The 19,342-nt window shown below is 41.5% G+C and overlaps 2 protein-coding genes across 2 annotated transcripts in view; one reads left to right on the forward strand and one right to left on the reverse strand.

The window, feature by feature from the left end:
• Positions 1-2,563: 2,563 nt before the first annotated feature.
• On the forward strand, positions 2,564-4,147 carry GJA10 (gap junction protein alpha 10). Its single transcript, XM_066610101.1, has one exon. It carries the CDS (start codon positions 2,564-2,566, stop codon positions 4,145-4,147), a length of 1,584 nt encoding a protein of 527 aa, XP_066466198.1.
• A 12,446-nt stretch (positions 4,148-16,593) lies between these two features.
• BACH2 (BTB domain and CNC homolog 2) overlaps positions 16,594-19,342 on the reverse strand; it is a 101,203-nt gene continuing 98,454 nt past the window's right edge. The window contains exons 4-5 of the mRNA XM_066610102.1: positions 18,586-18,792; positions 16,594-17,076 (exon numbers count right to left, since the gene is read on the reverse strand). Coding sequence (XP_066466199.1) covers positions 16,594-17,076; positions 18,586-18,792 — 690 coding nt within the window. The remainder of the gene's footprint in view (positions 17,077-18,585; positions 18,793-19,342) is intronic.

Genomic DNA, 19,342 nt, shown 5'->3' on the forward strand with positions numbered 1-19,342 from the left:
TGTACAGCACAGAAACAGGAAACTTATTCTTGGGAAGAAAAAAGATACTCTCAAAGTTGGCTTTTGTTTATATGACATTTACCTGTGTGTGTCACGTGGGCAAGGAAGAGAGCGTATGCTGAAATACTGCAGCACTGTGTAGCAAAACAAAATGTTAAAAAAAAAACCAAACAAAAAAGCCTCTGGGAAACTGGCTTCCTATAATAACTTTTGAATCTAGTTCATTTTAGTGTCTGGTTCATTCCCCCCTCCCCCCATGTATTAATCTAACCAGTCTATCTATCCCATTAGGCAATAGACTATGAAATCGGACATGACCGATTGATCACTGAGAATTGACTTGCATGGAAACTAATGGAATGTAAAGACAGCATAATAATCCCAAGCTGCATAAAGGGGGTGTTCACTTTACATTCATTTTACAAAATAAACTCATTTAGCAAGCGGCTCATCGAGAAGTCCTAACCTGTTTGGATCCAAATGAAATTAGTGACTGCATTAAAAACCAATGAACTATGCCTGCCTGGCGCCTTGGGGTACAGCTGAGTAGGAAACCACTGACTAAAATAATTGCCTGATAATTCTGGCTAGAGGCACTGTTCTGTGACCAGCCAGCTGATCAAATGCTGCCTGCGTGCTTGTTTCGTTGACTCCAGCAGATACAGAAGTATGAATTATAGTCACCGTGTCAAGTGTAACATATTTTTCAGTTTGCTCTACAAAAAAAGAGGCGCTTTTAAAGGATGTGCTCTGGGCTATATAATATTAATGTGCAGGGCTTGTTCTATTTATAATACGTACTCCAAGAGACTTATAAGCAAGAGAATTACTATTAAGGTAAGCAGTGGAATACCATCTCAATTTATTTCTAAGGAAAATATATGGAAGTGATAACATACTTGTTAATACAAACTTAGTTTTTAAAAACAGCTACAGCAGTCATGGCCTGATTTTACCATGGTGTAATAAGAAGCTTTGAAATAATTTTTCCAAGCTTACGTATCCATTCTATAGTCTTATCATTTGAAACTGATGCTCTAAAGCAGACTCATGCTAAAACCCACAGGGAATGGTGCTAGAGATGCCTCACAACCTGCGTTAACAACCTTCTTTAAAAGAAAGCTTCTTGACTTTCAAGTGATTTTACTTCTATGTAATTGTGCTCAGGCTTTCTGCCTTCGTTGGAAGCAAAGACAATGCTGTGAAGGAATATATGCATGATTTGTCTGGTAGCTCTGTAACTGGTGGCCTCCTTAGCTAAAGGATACATTTTCACTCTTATAAACTGAGCTGATGGCCCTCAGTTTAGATTGTCTTTACATGGAATTAGATGAATTTGTGGATAATAATAGGTTCATCAATTAGGTAGACAAGGAAATAGCCATTGCCTTAATGCCCTGCTTGTTTCACAGAAACTTGTTCTTGCATCCCTGAATTCCCCCTTTAATAAATGCGGGCATTTCTCCACTCTATAATCCACCAGAAATGTCTGTTTGTTTCTTGATATTTTGTCATGACATGAATTCATGGAATTTGGGATATGTTTATGACAGAATTTGTGCTATCTCAAATGAAGAGAGCAGGACCTTGTCCCACCTTTGCCCTTATCCAAATGCTGCAAAACACATTTCTCATTAAAATAGCATTTTACAAACTTATTTGAAATTAGAGAGTAACAGTCCAATCCTATTGGAGCTGTGTGTCATCAGCTCACCTCTTTCCTTTGGCACTGACCGCTGTAAACCAGTCAGCGCCAATCGTAAAAAGACTCTCTGGCAGCGCACCACGCAACACACTGCCACATACGCTGATGGCAAAGTTGGAGATTTCCCGCTGGTGCCAGTGGAGCCAGAGTTGTCCATCGATCCAGGTAAGATGGCAGGGAAGGCAGGAGGGATGAGAGGAGGGGGAAAATCAATGGGGCGAGGGAGGGCAAAATGAGATGATGATGAGAGTTGGGGAAGCTTGAACAGGGCAGTGATGGCAGTGGCGGATAGGTGAACTGAGTCCAGGAAGGGGAAGAGTTCTGTGGCAATGGCAAGCCACCAAATCCTAACCCCCTTCCCGAACCTGATCCCACAGTGTGGGTCCACACAGACCTGTGCCAGCTATTTAGCATGCTGAAAAATGATTGTTCCTTTACCCAGAGGAGACCTCCTGGACTGCCCCCCCCCATTGCAGGATGTCCCAGTAGCTATTTTTACACTGCTACATCGGGGGTGGGTGACAATAGGATTGGGCTCTAACATGCTTCACAACATAGGATATCCTCTGACAAAAGAGTCACAGAAATATGCAAACATTTATTACAGATTTTTTCAAGTGACTGAGCTGCAGCCCCATCCCTCATACAGAAGAACCTTACATCTTTCTAGATCCTCTGAGAGACTACTTTGGGTAGTGTTTCCACCCTTGGTCTAATTTATTGACATTTATTTCATCACTGATAGATGTGCCATGAAGAAATGGCTTCATAGCTTAGGTGCAACCTTGCTTCTGTTTTTGGAAGGACTGCATTGTATTCATTAACATTGCACTGGTACTTTATTTCAGAGATGAACACATGACTATGGGGGACTGGAACTTATTGGGCAGCATCTTAGAAGAAGTGCACATCCATTCCACCATAGTGGGCAAAATCTGGCTCACCATCCTGTTCATATTCCGGATGTTGGTCCTGGGTGTAGCTGCTGAAGATGTCTGGGATGATGAGCAAGCAGAGTTCATCTGCAACACTGAGCAACCTGGTTGCAGCAACATCTGTTATGACAAAGCCTTCCCCATCTCCCTCATCCGATTTTGGGTGCTCCAGGTCATTTTTGTCTCCTCCCCTTCCCTTTTTTACATGGGTCATGCACTGTACAGACTCAGGGCCCTTGAAAAAGAGAGGCAGCGAAAGAGAGCCCACCTCAGAGCTCAGCTAGAAGAGATTGAACCCATACTGGAAGAACATCGGAGAATAGAGAAGGAACTGAGGAAACTAGAAGAACACAAGAAGGTCAACAAGGCACCCTTGCAAGGGGCTTTGCTGGGGACCTATATTCTGCATATCCTGACACGATCAGTATTAGAAGTGGGTTTCATGATAGGTCAATATCTTTTATATGGCTTTCAAATGTATCCACTTTATAAATGCACTCGGCCCCCTTGCCCTAACACAGTGGATTGCTTTGTATCCAGGCCGACAGAGAAGACCATCTTCATGGTTTTCATGCACAGCATTGCCGCTGTGTCTCTGTTTCTGAATGTCTTGGAGATTGTCCATTTGGGGATTAAGAAGATTAAGAATATGCTTTGTGGGAAGCCCAAGAACGAAGCCCTCATCATTGCTAGTGAGGAGGCCAAACTTTCCAATGCCAAGAAACATTCGGTGGTACAGCAGGTTTGTATCATGAGTAACTCATCACCACAGGGCAGTTTCAAATTTAAGCCTGAGCAGCAAGTTAGGCTGCCAGTTTACTTGAATCCTGAAAGACACACACCTACGGAACAGACCCAGAACCCAATAAACAGGGAGCAACCCTGGTGCAGCAACCAGAGAAGCAGGCCCAATCCACACCAGGGCCAACTCCACCACCTCTACAGACATCTGGAACACCCTACTGAGGGTGATCAGCACCACAGACAGCTCTCCAGGCACCTCCCAAACGTCACTGGTCAGCGATATGATGATCAGCACCAGCCCATTTCTTCTAGCAGTGAGGAGGCTCAGAAGCCACCACAGCAGGGGATCAATAGCTATCGAAAGAATGAACCTTATGCCCTGGAGCAGCCCCCAACCCCTCAACATGCTGCTAAAGGTTCCATGATCTCTAGCCACATAGAGAACCCACCAGGTGTCTGCATTCTTCGGAAACACAGCCAGGCACTCAGCTGCAGGGACTTAAGATTTGAACATTGTGACTCTCCAGACAGTGGGCATTATCAAAACAACCACAAGTCCAGCTTTCTGTCAAGAGTCTTGTCGGAGAGCCAGCTGGACACTGACTCAGAGATCTCAGATTCGCGGAATGGCTCTGGCTCAGACGTTCCACACAGAGATGACAGCAGTTCTCCTATCACCCCACCACCTGCTTCTACCATGGGACGCAGAATGTCAATGGCAAGTAGACCCAAGCGGCCTTCCTTCTATACCTTGCTAGTGTGAGTTATTGCTCCTTAGCATAAACCTTAGCTCAGACACTGGATTTGACTGGCTAGAATGGAATTGTGTTCAAGCACAATGGGAAAGGTGGTCTGGGTTCCTTCATTCCTAATCTTTGAGAATTTTATTTATTCACTTTTATTAATATCTATACCCTGTTTTAATAATTTTCTGTTAGTAAAAGAATGCTCAAGGCAATTTTCAATCATCAACACTCAATACTGCACAGAACAAGAACAAAAAGCAATTAAAACAATCTAAAGGGGCAGTTCAGTAGCAATGATAAAATATCATTTAAAACAGCAGATTTACAAAACTCAACTGTTACGCAGGTTAGAAGTCTGCTGGAATAAGATTTGTTTTGATTATGGTGTAAAAACAAAGAAGGGTGAAAACAAGCCTCCCAAGGGAGGACGTTCCCAAATTCAGGCATGCCCAGAAATAAATCTCTTGCTTTTGGAGGTATCAGCTTTATTAAACTTGGAAAACAAGAAAGAGATTACAGTTGTTCAACCAGAGCTGGTGGGATGTAGAGAAGGGCCTTAACATTTGGGCAGGTTGATACAGAAGTGGTCCTTCAGCACTTTCAAGGAATTGTGCTTAGTGGAACAGAAGCCCATTAAGATCAATGGAACTCAATCCCAGGAAGTTTGCCTAGGATTACAGACTAAGGGCCCAATCCTGTACAACTTTACAGTGCCGGAGCGGCTGCAGTGCAGCCCCAAGGCAAGGGAACAAATGTTCCCTTACCTTGTGGAAGCCTCCATAACTACTATCCCATCATCAGAAGATGCAGTGCACACCCCATTGGCATGACTACACCAGGGCTGGAAAGTTGGCTAAGATTTGGTCCTAAACATTTGGTCCACACTTACCTGGAAGCAAGCCCTATTGTTCATAATTTGGCTCACTTCTGAATAGTCATGCATAAGGTTGGGCTGTAAGAGGATATGCCATGACCTGGAAGCGCTGAATACAGTTCTCAGAAAGGGAAACTTCCAAATTCATCTTTAATATGGGTATCAAAACCCTGGTCTAACATAAGGTACTCCAATCAGAAGCCAAACTCTGGCATCTTAGCCTCTATGCCCTACAAGGACTTTTTAGCTTCTTCTGCTTCTTCCACTGGCCTAAGTGTGCCCTCCTGAGGACAGGAGGATATATTATGACAGATGGAGAGAGAGGAAGAGAGAAACTGTGTGTGTTTAAATATTAATATAGAAAGACCAAACTCAGGACCATCCTCCCCCAAGTCACAATTTGACACTTCTATCTATCTGCATGATGGCTTAATGGTGTTGTGCTAATCAACAGAGCAGCCTTCAGAGACAGCTCATACGTGAACTGAATAGTCAGAGGAAAAAAAATCCTCGCATGAGACTTGCAACCCAGTGACTGCTGTAATCATGCCAAATGAGAAAGTAGAGCAGAACTGGTGGACCTACAAGGTGGGTTGGCATTGGGGTGTGATGGTAGGATTGATCTTTAACCAGAGGTGCCTGTTGCTGATCCCTACTCTAGGGTAAGCGAAGACAGAATTAAAAAAAAAAAAATCCCCTTTACTTCAGAGAGCCAGACAGTCCAACTCACTTGAACGCATTTTATAATGATGCTGAAGTTGTATTGGTTTATCACCAGCCCCCAGGGGGAGAAAATTCATAAATGCAACAAATAATGTAAAAACAGCAATGCAAAAATGCTGAAGAAAGTACGTGTATAAATTATTTGATTGTAATTCTTTATCTGCTCTTTTTGTTTGCGCGATGTTGAAAATGATATCAAATACATTCAGAATATTGATCCGGGCAGATGGAAAAATAAGAGGTCCAGAGCAAAACATTCTGATGAAAATGAGGATTACTTTGCTTAATAAACCAGGCTCAAAAAACCAGATGATGCATTTATTTTATAGATAACAATATTCTTCTTTTAAGCAACATTGTCTTCGAAGTGTCCCTAGATTGCTTGTGCTATAAATGTATATAATGAATTACGCACTAACAGCCCAATCCTGCTCAATTCCTTTGCAGCAAATGCAGTGGCACCAATGGGGCACACACTGCATCTAGCGCTGGCAAGGTCAGGCTATTTTGTGCCCTTAATAAAGTCAACAACTTGCAACCCCCCAAAAGTTTAAAAATAAGATCTACATCTTTGTGCGCACACGCGTGTAGTTTGGGGCTACAAAAGCCTCCTCAAGGTAAGGGAAAATTTGTTTTGTTTTGTTCACTCAGGGTGAGCTCTCACCCCCTTGCTGGGTCCTCGTGGACCTGCAATAGCTATATACAGTGGGCTCTGCTCATCCGTGGGCTTGGCAGTCACAGATTTAAATGTTTCTGGACGCTCAGCCCATTGCTAGAGGGCCTCCCAGATGCACCCAGAAGGCAATTCCAGTTCAGGCAACCAAGCAGGCTAGAACTGACAGAGTAATTCTAATTCTGCTGAGCTTAAAACATTACATGCAAGTTTTTGTTTCTCCTATAAGCCAATAGAGCCCCGCTTTGCTCTCTCTCTCTCTCTCTCTCTCTCTTTCTATTTTTTCAGAATGTCCTACTAGAATTATCATCTATCATGAAGAAATAAAACCGGTTTAGAAGCAATGTCAAAACACAGCAGCAAACCTCACACCACCGAAGTTGACACAAAGTTGAAAAGCAACTCGCTCTCATCCCTTCTCGTCCTGAACAAGAAAAGATGTTGCTCCAGCTCGAAAACTAGGTATCTAGGATTCATTCTTGCAGACCAGCACACGTCGCATTGCAACTGGGCAGCTGTCTGAGATCCAAAGCCCTGCTTCCAAATGCATTGCATAGCCGGAGCTGATTAGTGCTGTGCAGTTGCTACAAAACGACCTTTTTGTTCTGGGAAGCTAAGGATGGGAGATTCATCTTGATTAGCAGGACAGCCGTACTGCTATCCCTCATAAATGCCATATGCAGCACCAAGACTCTACTACGGGATGAGACATCTAGAAGGATAGGCCCAGGCAAGTGAGAGCGTTTTCCGAATGACTCCCTTCCTTGTTCTCCTCTGTATAACCCAGGAATCAACGAATAAAAGATGAAAGCAGTGTGCCGTGACTACATCATTCAATGCTGCACATTTAATAATACTGAAATTCAACTGGCAGATACGCAACTGCCCCACAGACACTTCATCAGACTGAATCTGGTGATCTTGAAGGGATGGCTAACATTACCCTGTTGCTCTTGTTCCCTGCAATGTTAATAAATATGGGCTGAATGCTTCAAAGAAGCAGAAAAAAGCAGGGTGAAATACCCCGTGGTGGTGGTGGTGGGGTTCTTTTTTAAAACATTGCTTCTGTACACAGTCGGGTCTCTTCATTTTTCCATTTCACCAGCATCTGGACGGGGTGGCAAATCATCTCCACAGTATTATTTGCTGCTACCTTTAGGAAAGATGGGCTTTCTAACATATACATGGACGGTAGTGGCTCTTCTAGCCAACTGGCTTTCCCATCTTGTGTAATGTGTGGGGTAGCAGAAGAAGCTAGAAGCTGGCTACCCTGCAGGGAAAATTGTGTCGTTTGCTATGACCTTGCTTCTATCTTAAAAAGAAAATAGCTGATGTCTCAAGAATGCCAAAAAGCAGCAGGGGCTCAAAACAGTGATTTATCAAGCACTAGAAAATAGGTCCGCCCTGCCCTTGACCCTTTCCATTATTTATTGACAAGCGGTTAGAACTTGTCCAAGTTACCACCGTGTAGCTCAGTGATTTTCAACCTTTTTTGCCTCATGGCACACCGGCAAGGTACTAAAATGGTCAAGGCATACCACTAGTTTCTGACAATTGACAAGGCATACCATGCTGTTGGTGCTGGGGGAGGGGGCTGCCTCTGGGGGGGTTCACATCCCCCAATGGCCCTACTAAGAAATGACCCTTCCCCAAACTCCTGTGGCACACCTGCAGACCATCTGCGGCACACCTGCAGACCATTTGGGCACACCAGTGTGCCACGGCACAGTGGTTGAAAATGGCTGGCGGTAGCTTTTCGCCACAGAACTGCATGTTAGAGCAAGGTAGCATGATATGCATAGTTTGCTAGAGATTGAAAAACATAAGGGGAGAAGAGTGTGTGTGTCTGCCCACAAGCTAGTTGCACAATACTAGTAAAAATCAACCTCCTCCACGCCTTTGGGATGGAAAAGAAAACACAACAGAAAAGTTCTCCACAGGAAACGTAAACACCTAGGAGGTTTCTACTTTGACACTAGTTGCAGTGGGTGTTCCATAGCAATTGATGAGCAATTGCTTCACATTTCACACCATTTGGCTGAGCTATTACATAGAAAATCCAACTAAAGGCCCAATATTCTGCGCCTGCGGTGTCGCCGGAACTGGAGTTCCAGTGGTGCAGCATGCTTTATGGATACTGCAAAAGGCAACATGGCACTTCACACCGTCGAGTTGCTTCCACAGGCAACAGATGGCTGTGGGGATGCACCAACAGCCTGCAAATAAGCCCTGGCTCTGATATGTTGGAGTGGGGGCAGAGATTAGGGCAGGGAGGGGTGACGAAGGGGGCAGTATTGGTGACAGCAGCGTTGCCAACATCCCCTATCCCCCTTCATCGCCTTAATCCGCCTTCCTGCGTCCACTAGGACTTGTGCCAGCAAAATTGCTGGTGCAGGTTGAAGTAGACCCAGCGGGATAGTGAGGGTTTGCCCCTAGGTAAGAGTACAAATGTTTCCTTACCCTGAGGAGACCTGTGGGGCAGGACATGTTAAAGGATTTGGGAACCACTGGATTAAGATATAAAACTGCTATATCTAAATGCAAGCTCCCTGTATTAAACATTTGGGGCTTTTGCTCTGGTCTAGAAGGTAAAGAAAGCCATCTGAGGAAAAGTTTACCCATGCGCATCCATTAGTTGGATGCACATGTGTGGAAACAGCTATTAGTCCACAGACACAAACTTCATTTATCTCACTTTGCTTCACATGCAATGCTTTTCAATAGAGGCAATTCGCTTGTTTGGTTGGAAGTCAACATGAGTGTGTGAATGAGCCCTTTATTAAATATTCTGTCAGTGGTGAAGCCTGTGGTTCCTGCTCTGAACTGAGACCGTGACTATCTTTAATACAAATGAAGGCCAGGACTGGGCCGGTGTCAGGATTCATGGGCTGCCAATAGAACTTGTATATCCCCATACAATTCTGTATGTAAATGTCTGATCTTAAATAAGATATAATTAGATTGCACCAAGTCTCTTGTGTGTGGGTGTGGGCATATAGTTGTCCTTTAAGTAAATAACAGTCCAATCCTAAACTGTGCTGGAACAGGCAAGCCAAGTGGCCTGTGCCGTATTCAGTGCAGGTTAGGAGATGGCTGGAATGCAACAAGTCACTGGTGCAAATCCAAGCAGTGGATTGATGTAATGCCAGGTTGGCCAGGAGGGGGTAAGGATATGGCCTGAGATCCCACAGCTGATCCCACCCCCTCTTGGGCCTGATCCCCCCTGTGTTTTGCCCTCCCCGACCAACCCCCATCCCTGCCTCTGATCCACCCCCCTGGCACCCTCCCCAACCCCACATGCCGGCCTCCCTTGGCTGGCACAAACCTACCCTCCACTGCCTGCTGACAAGGCATGAATGTGCTTTATAGCATGTTTGCAATACGCCTGGGCTGGTGCAGGGGGCTTGAACTGGCCCATCTCTCACTAACGATTGCACCCTTACAGTATTAATTTTGGAGGCAGAAGACACTGTTCTACAATACATAATGATATGTCTTTATTTCATCAACAGAAATGGTGTCTAGACAAAATTCAGTTAACACTATCAATTCAAATGAAGGGAAGGGGAATTTTTTTTTTTTTGCACGATACTGTATTTACAATGAGTAAATGAATTCTTAAATTTATTAGTTCATAGCAATGCTGTTTTTCCAAAAAGGTAAAAATTCTTAGTAACAAGGAATAAGCATCAACAGCCATTTCATTTATACAATAAAAATCACAAGAAACCACAGTCACCTAGAAAAAAATTAATAGACAAGCTTAAGAACTAGTACAATAAAATGATGCATTGAATTAAGTTACATTAATCGCATAGAATCTGTGTAAAAAGTATATAGAAAAAACACCTGATGCAACTTGTTACAGTCATTGACCAGTTATGAGAGGTACAGAGGAGTATACAGGTAGATGTGTGTGATAACTGTCCATACTGTTTGACCTGGGGAGGAAGAGAAGAGGGGTTGCATCCCCTTGCATACACAGATAAAAACCCTGTTTTGAATATGGCCTCTGAAGTTTGTAAGGCATATATAGTAGAGGTGCACTTGTATCCCACTGGTTCTGGAACAAACGTCTGGGGTGCTCTCCACCCTTGAAATCAATAAGATGACCTTTGAATTGAATGGCAAAAATCAAGCACTTGGAGATTTCTAAAGGGTTTTAAACTTACTGGAGGGTTTGGGGTATTTTCAGTCATATCACAAGTAATAAATATCCATTTCTGAAGCATGCATAAATTCTTATTGTGACATTGGAAATGCAGGAGAATTCAAACTCATTTTCAACAGAACAACAAGCTTTAAGAGTAGATGAAAGAAACTCAGATCTTCAGCTTGGTGACCAAAATTTAAACTGCAGGAGAGAAAGTTCTGGGACAACCAAGGTTGAGTTTCCAGATCCTGAAGTTTTCAAAATTAAAAGGGGTAACTAACTCCAGTATCTGAAATTGAGCTCTATTTTCAAGTTTTGGGTAACGGTGAATGTCAATTTCTGACAAAACTGTTTAACCTCTTGAATTTCTAAGGCTGCAGTCCTATGCGCTCTTACCTGGGAATAAGCCCCACTGAGCTTAGGTGTCACTTTTGAGTAAACATACGTAGGATCAGGTGGCACAAAATTTAATATCAATTGCTGCGCTGCATAGGTGTCTAAACTTGTATGTAAACTGGACCGATATAAAAGGGCTGATATTGTAGCAAAGTTCATAAGGCATTGGATAATAAAGAATTCTACCAATTATCTAAATTTTTTACTTTTAATTCTGAGATGGTAATTTAAATAATTACTCCCCACTAGAAAAGTAGTTCTCATCAGAACCATATGATCACTGTAATTTAAAAACAAACACATAGCACTAGATTTAATTTGATACTTAATATTGGTGGAGTGTAGGAAAATACTGAATTCTTTTACACTGCAAGCAATGACATTCTAAGTTCTGGAAAAATTATAATAATTTATTAGTAGTCTACAATCCACCAAACTATAGATTTTTCATATACATAAAAATTGTTTGAATGAACTTAATAAATGTACACACACAACTCTATCCTGCAGCATCAACTATCAACTGATGCCTGAGTCATGAAATAAGTCAAATGTTATAAATATACATAGTATAAACAAACAAAATTACACACACTGGTTTTATACTGTAGGTAGAAATTAGCTACCACATTTTTAGCAAGGTTTACCTTAGGCTACATAAAGTCTTTTTCCCCCCCCTATCCATCTCCTCTAAATGGGACTTTAAAAGATACTCATTTTAAATGATGCCATATAAAAGAGAGAACAAAGAAACATGAAATCTTATTATTCTCGTAAAGACTGCCTCTTGGAGTCATTGGTCTGAGCTGGACTGGTGAGGATTCTCATACTTGCATAGGCTTATCAAGTTATCCATTATGCCTGACACTCAAAGTACACTCAAGTTTCATAGGCTAAACCTACATGTATGTAGTTTGAGGTTTGTTTTTTTTTTTTAAATGAAATACAAGGCTTATAGGTCACCAGTAAAAAAAGTAACAATGATTCTGGAATGAGATTACATATCTCGCAAAGGCTCAAAAGGCCTCTTATTTTAGAATTATTCCGACTCTGGCATACAAAAACACATAATAAGCTGTTTTCAGTAGGGTTACTATATTTCAGTGGTTCCCAAACTTTGCTGACTGGTGGCTCTCTTGACCTACTGGGTTATTGGCCATAGCTCCCCATGAGGGCTACAGTCCTATACACTGTATAGGGAGACGGGTTTGTACAAGGATTTCATGGCTCCCCGGTCTGGTTTCTGCAGCTCCCTGGAGAGCCACGGCTCATAGTTTGAGAACCGCTGCTGTATTTCATCCAAGACAGAACTCTTTCCTTGAAGAGATGGAATTAAAAGAGAAGTTCCACAGGTACAGCTTTTCTTATGATGATACACAGGTGGGAATAACTATGCCTACCAAATGTCACAGTTCTCAGATCTCTTAAAGAGATACAAATCTTGTCATGCATTATGAAAGGTTATTATATATACGTATTTTTAAAACTGCCTATATAAATATATGTTTAGATTTCTATGGGAGCTTTTGAAATTACAAATTTAGAAAAGAGTTAAATGTAACCCTTAACCACATTATCAGCAGTTATATCTGTTTCAGTAAGTTTATCTAGCCCCCACTCTCCCTTTTATAAAGAGATAGCAATTTGAATACTAATCACAGTGGTTTGCATTTCCAATTAAATCCTTTTTTTTACTTCCTTGGGAACAAAAATACAACAGACTAGATAAAAATATAGTGCATCTTTAAAAGCAGCATATATCCTTAGAAAGACATTGAATAATTTACTTGTACAATATATAAAATAATAGTTTCATACTGCAGCATCAAATGTTGATGCCTGTGTCATCATATGTTAGGTCTGGGATATAAATATGGCGCTGACTTGGTGACTTGATTGAATTTTTTTCTTTTCTACTAGCTCTTTGTTCCAGAATCAGATTGCAATGAACTTCAATTGTATTCAAGGCACCCCCAAGATAATGCGGAAACAAATATATTACATAGTGTAGTACTCACCTGACAAAAGCAGAATAAGCCTAAATGAAATGAGGTTTTCTGGCAATACAGAGTATAGTGAAGGCAAATCAAAAGGAGAATTAGATACAGACTGGACAGGGCAAAACGCATACATCTTAAACTTACTTTTTGTATCACTGCAAAGCAGGTCCTGTCCAGCATAAAAATTTCAAACCAAGACAAAATGACCAATTCCTTTAAGATTCATATGTATGAAAAAGGCATACAGATTTCATCCTTCTGCATTACTAAATACATGCAGACAACAGAATTTTTAAAACAGAATTTTGCTTAGCTATTTTCACCTTCTGCCAGCCCTGTGAAATTTAGCATGCCAATTTGTGTCCAGTTCTGAAGCTAATTCTCCTAAATGTCTCCCTTGAAGTTAGCCCAAGAGCCCTATGTGGTTCCAAAGAAACCATGCACAATATATAGTCCAAGGAAGCAAATATACAAACCAGTTACTTCTAAATGGTGATGAGCCAAACTCAAAACATTCTAAAAAAGCTTGAAACAGACTTATCTGAGCAGTGGATTAAACAAAACAAACACACAAAAATCATCAGTTTCCTTAAAAAAAGAAAACAGAGGAAAAAAAGGTAGAGATACCCAGCACCAATGAAAGAGCTGGGTCAGTACAATAGCTGTAGAACAATATGTTCTGTTAATTACATTTAAACCACTGGAATGACGTCAAAAGTACCAGTTGCACATGAGTTGGCATGGCGGTAAATCTTCATGTCAGAAAGCTAGTTTAGACTTGGTTGAATACCCATCAAAACCACAACTAGCTGTAGGAGGTCACTTAAAATAAAAAAAAGGCAACAGAAAAACATGTGAACAATACTGTCAACTGAACAACAACAAAAATCCCAAATGGCAAACCCTGGCTATGAAGCCACAATGTAATTCACAGGTAGCTTTAAATTCTAGCTTCTATCACTGTCTGTCTCAGAGAAGTAAGAACTCTTGCAAAAGCACCAAAGCATTTTGCCACGTCAGCTGATTACACCCCCATATTTGCATATCCCCCCCCAAGAGCTTCTATGCCCTGCAAACAAAATGGTTGCAGGGTTCCAATATAATTAAACAGCTATACTATCAAAGCAAGTAAAGGACTTCTCCCGCCCTGGTGTCAAAACATTGCCCGACAGCTTGAACTCATATCCATGACATATATAAATATACAGAGACAGCTTTCTATTTTTTTTAATTTTACAGAAATGGTTAATACTTAAATTTTCTACATATCTATATATATCTATTTCATCGCCAACCTCCATAAGGACCCCCCCCCCCTTCCTGGTAAATAAATGTGGCACATGAAATTAGGATGCCTCCTTATTGGAAGGCAGACTGCAGTGAACTTGGAAAACAGAGAAGGAGCTGGTGAGCTGTCTGTATAAGCTGGTAACAAAACAACAACCACAACCACCACAACAACAAAAGAGCGAGAAAGAAAAAGAGGGAGCCAGTTCCTCCTCTAGAAATACGATGCTGATTTACTGAGTGCCACACCGCTTAGTGTAAACATTAGCATGGAGGAACTCATTGTCACACTTGATAAAAACTGCCTGAATCAGCGACATGGGGCACCCCAACGTTGTCTGATCCGCAGTAGAAGTGAACAGTACCAATCTGTGAACCATGGCTGTAGTTAGAAAATAGAGCTCAAAGCACCATGGCACAATGAAGGTAGAAAGTCACAAAATCAAAGTAAAAAAAAAAAAATCACACAGGGACACAATTCACCAGGGAAAGAAGTACCTGTGTGACAAAGCAATCCTATGCATGTCTACTCAGATATAAGCCCCACTGAGGTTAATGGGAAAGTGCCATTCCCATTCATTTCAAGGGAGATGGTATGGAAAAAGTTCCCAGTGGACTGTGTCCTTTGTCATTTTCCTTTTATGTTTGAGGTGCAGAAGTTGCATCTGGAAAAAGGCTGCCTTGCACAATAATTACACAAATCAGAGTTTTGTAAATTTCCTTGAGTTAGAAATGCAATACATTTGAATCTGCTCCCCCAAAGAAGTCTCCTCTGAGACAGAAGCTGGTCTGTGCTGATGAAAGCACTGTGTTGATCCTACAGCACTGCAGTCTGATATGTGGACAATCAAATCACTGCAGAAATGCATACTTTTTTAACCCTTAGGGTTCAGGATTGCACAAAGCAAGCCGCCACGCATCAGGCTCAGCTGATGTCAGTGTAAATGGAACAGGTGCAGTAAGATACTGCAGCTAACAGATAATGCTAAGTAGGAGGATTCACAGGACAAAACAGCACAGTAATACCCGAATGAGTAAGAACTGCGTTGGGAAGCTAAGTTCAAACTTCACAGGGAGCCAGGGAACTGCATTCATTGATGTAAATCGCATTTCTCTTAAAATATTCTCAGTATCAATGACATACGCTGGCCATTGAATGGTTTCGAAAGTAACTTATTAAATACTGAACTGTATTTGACAAGCAGTAATCCCTCTTTAAAAAAGAAAAAAAAAGAAGAAGCAAACCTTTGTTTGATTTAGGAAAATTTAAAAAGAACAAAAATTAATACAGAAAATGCCCAATCAACACTAGCGGACAAATTCTGTACTTGGCAAGATAGTTATTTCCCAACATAACAGTCTCCTGAGCATTGTTCTTCTCTGCTTTATTCAACAGAAGATCATAATAATAATTTAAAAAAGCAACAACAAGAAAGCAAAGTATACAGTATATGAATTATACTGAAGTCACAACTTCATTTATGAAAAGAGGTTTGATCCAAAACTCAGTGCAAGTGGCAAAGTTGACCGTCGCTGTACAGTATCTGTGAGAAAATCAGAATAAAACCCACTTTGCTCAAACGGGTGCACAATGAGACAGCGGGGCACAAATACTGTCTCTATTAAAATTTCAATAAGCTTCCAACGTTAAAATTTTATAAATAAGTACAAACTGAATGATATTGCTGAACTGTGAACCGAGTTGTGTGTGGGGGAGAGTTTAACGCAAACTACTTCTAGTATCAAAGACAAAAAAACTAGAAACAAAAACAAAAAAGAAAAGAAAAAAAAAGGAATGTTGGAACTTGTTTATATGACAGAACTGAAAAAGTTTCCAGTTGTTTTCATGAGAAAAATTGAGGCATGCAGGGATTTTTTTTTGCATATGGATATATATTTTTATATATACTATATATAGTATGTACAGTTTTAGCTATAAAACTTTGATGTGTAAAGAAGCTGTCTTCAATGAAAAATTGAACATTCAGAGGAAATTCCTGAGTTAGGGTTTTGTGACATGGGCCACTGAGAAAAAAAGCTGCGTTTGGGTCCTCAGAGGTGTTCTGTCCATCCCTGTTGAATATTGAAATTAAAATACAATAACAACAACAATTAAAAAAAAAAAGAAAGACAGTGTTGCCACTGTTTTGTTCCCCTGCTTGAGCAAGGGATAGCACCATAGTGAAGAAGTTAAACTCCTGCTTGTAGAGAAGAGGGAATACTTAAAAACAGTATTGCTGCTAAGACCACTGTAGTGTGCACCAAATAGGTTCTTCAATCTAGACAACAAATGGAGGTGGCCACTGGCGGACTGAAGAATACCTTGCTAGCTGAGACGTACAAGGTATATACAGCCACTAGGTGTATTCCTTCCTCGGCTGCTCATCTGTTGTACATTTATCAGTCATTTCCTGACAGAAGTCCATGGTCACTGTTTGGTTATTCTGCTCTAGAGGGAGCTCCTGCTCCGAGTAAGTACCTTGGTCAGCGCCATCCAGTACTCTTGCTGCAGCGCATTTGTCAGAAATGTTGTTTGGTAGCCAGTGTGCTCCTAGCTGCGGCACAGGGTTTTGCTCTGAACAGCACTGTAAGCCTTCTCCGACACACTGGGATGTCACGATGCTTGGCTCCATTCCAGCTGGTGAAGGGTTAATACTGGTAGGGGCAGGGAGATCCATAGGCCTGAGAACAGGGCAGTATCTATGGAGGTCTTGGATCTGTTCGGAGCTCTGCATATCCCTACACACTTCTTGGGAAAGACAGGAGAAATTATCTAACAGCTCCCCCATGCAAGCTTTCAGCTGGTTCCTTTCGGAGAGAAGCTTCTCTTTCTCACAAACCTGAGAGAAAGAGAGAGAGAGGAAAAGAAGTGTTAATCTGTAGAGAACGATGGTATATTCTTCAATATTCCAGAATATTGCAATGACCCAAGACAGGGCCAGACTGCACCATGATTCAACACGAGGTAGTGGAATATACCATTTCAGTCTGTGATGGGGTGTGTGTATACATGTGCATTCAACTTCTAAATGCTCCTCCAAGTAAAAAGCTCTCTCCATATAGTCAACTGGAACATTAGAGGGAATATTTGGCATAGCCCTTTCCCTGAAGCCTTTACTACAATGCAGGGAGGTGCCTTTTAAATGAAACATTACTGAGAGCAGTATAGGTGCCATCACAGAAATGCTTCCACATGTTGGCAGCTCTGCATCACAGCTGTAGTAGCTCCCCAGAAGAAATGCCCAAATTTATTCCCATACTGTGCTCAGGGCTGCTGACACTCATGTGGATACTTACTACACATTCCAGTCAGCTTATGCCCAAGCTAGTTACAAAAACTATGACCACAGCTTGAAATCTCACTACACCGAAGTGATTTTCCAGCTGCCTCCTTCCCACTCTGATAATGTTAATAAGGCCTAGTAATAAGATGTAAAAGATAAAAAGCCTGAAGTTATCACGTGTGTCTGCTTGCTGAACATAACATGTGGAATTTGTGATTGTAGCATGTCTTCCTCCAGAAGTTTAAACAAAAACTAGGCACTAGGAAGAATAGATTTCAGGATCCACTGCATCCCTTCCACTCATACAGTCCTACAACAACTTTAGAAATGGTCATCAGTGTAGTGGGTTGTAATTGCTCTCTGTCTCACAAAACTGAACAGTTTCTGTCAACTCCTGTGGAAGAAAGTAAAAGGACTGCAACTGAAGACACAGTTGAGAGAGATGAAAAATGTGAGTTCTCAAGAATATGCCGACACCATGAACTCCTTGCTTCTGTGGTGGAGAAATAAAGCTATTACTGGAAAGTGGAAAGTATGGGATCTCTTGAGAATTTCAAACTTTAAAGCATATCCCTTCCACACAGCCCACAGTTCTGTCTCCATGAACTTAGCTTGCCAAGTCACACCTGATGGAGGTGAGCAGAAGTGGTGGCTAAAGAAGAGGTGGCTAAAGAAGCTTAAAAGGACAAAGATAGTCAGGAATGCAAGTGAGGTAGAAGAGAAATGTGTTTCATGCACAGATCCACGGCCTCCCTCACCTGCCACACTGGACTCCACTGCCTCCCCTCACCAGTTACAGTGGTTTCCCAGACTGTGCACATGCTTCACTGGAGAGAAGAGAGTGCTGCATCAATAGGTTTTTACACTGATTGTGAAGGGGTCCATGGTCTGAAGGTACTTAATGCAGTAACCTGGCTGATGCTCTGGTCTAGCTAAGTAGGTCTGGCTCTGGTCAGTTCCTGAATGGGAGACTACGTGGGAGCCATTATGGGTTCCATTATGGAAGAAAGGTATGATAGGAATTGAGCAAATATTTCAGTGAAACCTACGAGTCACTCAACTCACCAACTTGCGAATTTCACATTCTAAATTCTGAATACAGTCCAGTTTTCTCTTGCGGCAACGCTGAGCGGCAATTCGGTTTTTGCTGCGCCGTCGTACATCATGGATAAATTCCAATTGCTCTGAGGTTAATTTGTGCATCTTTATCATCATCTGGAAATCGTTCCTTGGAAGATCTGTGATTTGATCTACAGGAAATGGAAGTTTCACCTAACAAGAAAACACAGAAAGCAAAAGACAGATTGCTCAATTAATACAGTATTTAGCAACTGTTTAGGGAAACTATGCTTATATTCAAACAGAACATTTAATTTCATTAGCATCTATTGCTAACATCCTAGCAAGTGATTCTGGATGCTCGCACAATTTACAAAGTAGATCTTCCACCACTGTAAGTTATTTTAATATTAACAAGATCAATTATGTTACATCTTGCTCTGTGCAATTCCAAGTTGAATGAAATTTTACACACATAAAAGGGACTGGTTTCTCAAAAGGAACACACAGCTTGAGATAACAGAGTATATTTAATGTCTGAAAAATCGATCTAGCTATAAATCCTAAAGTCAGAACAGTTCTGTAGTCTTATTGATGCTTTGTTCCCACTTAAGTCCTATGCTAGCTGTTGGAGCAGGGAAAGCAACAAAGATACAGCAGTGGAACCAAGAATCATCCAATTTGACAATCATCACATGACAGCTTAGAACAGGACGTATCCACAGGAGACACCAATGCGGTGTCCCAAAATCTTACGAAAGGG

The sequence above is a fragment of the Tiliqua scincoides genome, chromosome 1 (assembly GCF_035046505.1).
Source record: "Tiliqua scincoides isolate rTilSci1 chromosome 1, rTilSci1.hap2, whole genome shotgun sequence".
NCBI classification, from domain to species: Eukaryota; Metazoa; Chordata; class Lepidosauria; order Squamata; family Scincidae; genus Tiliqua; species Tiliqua scincoides.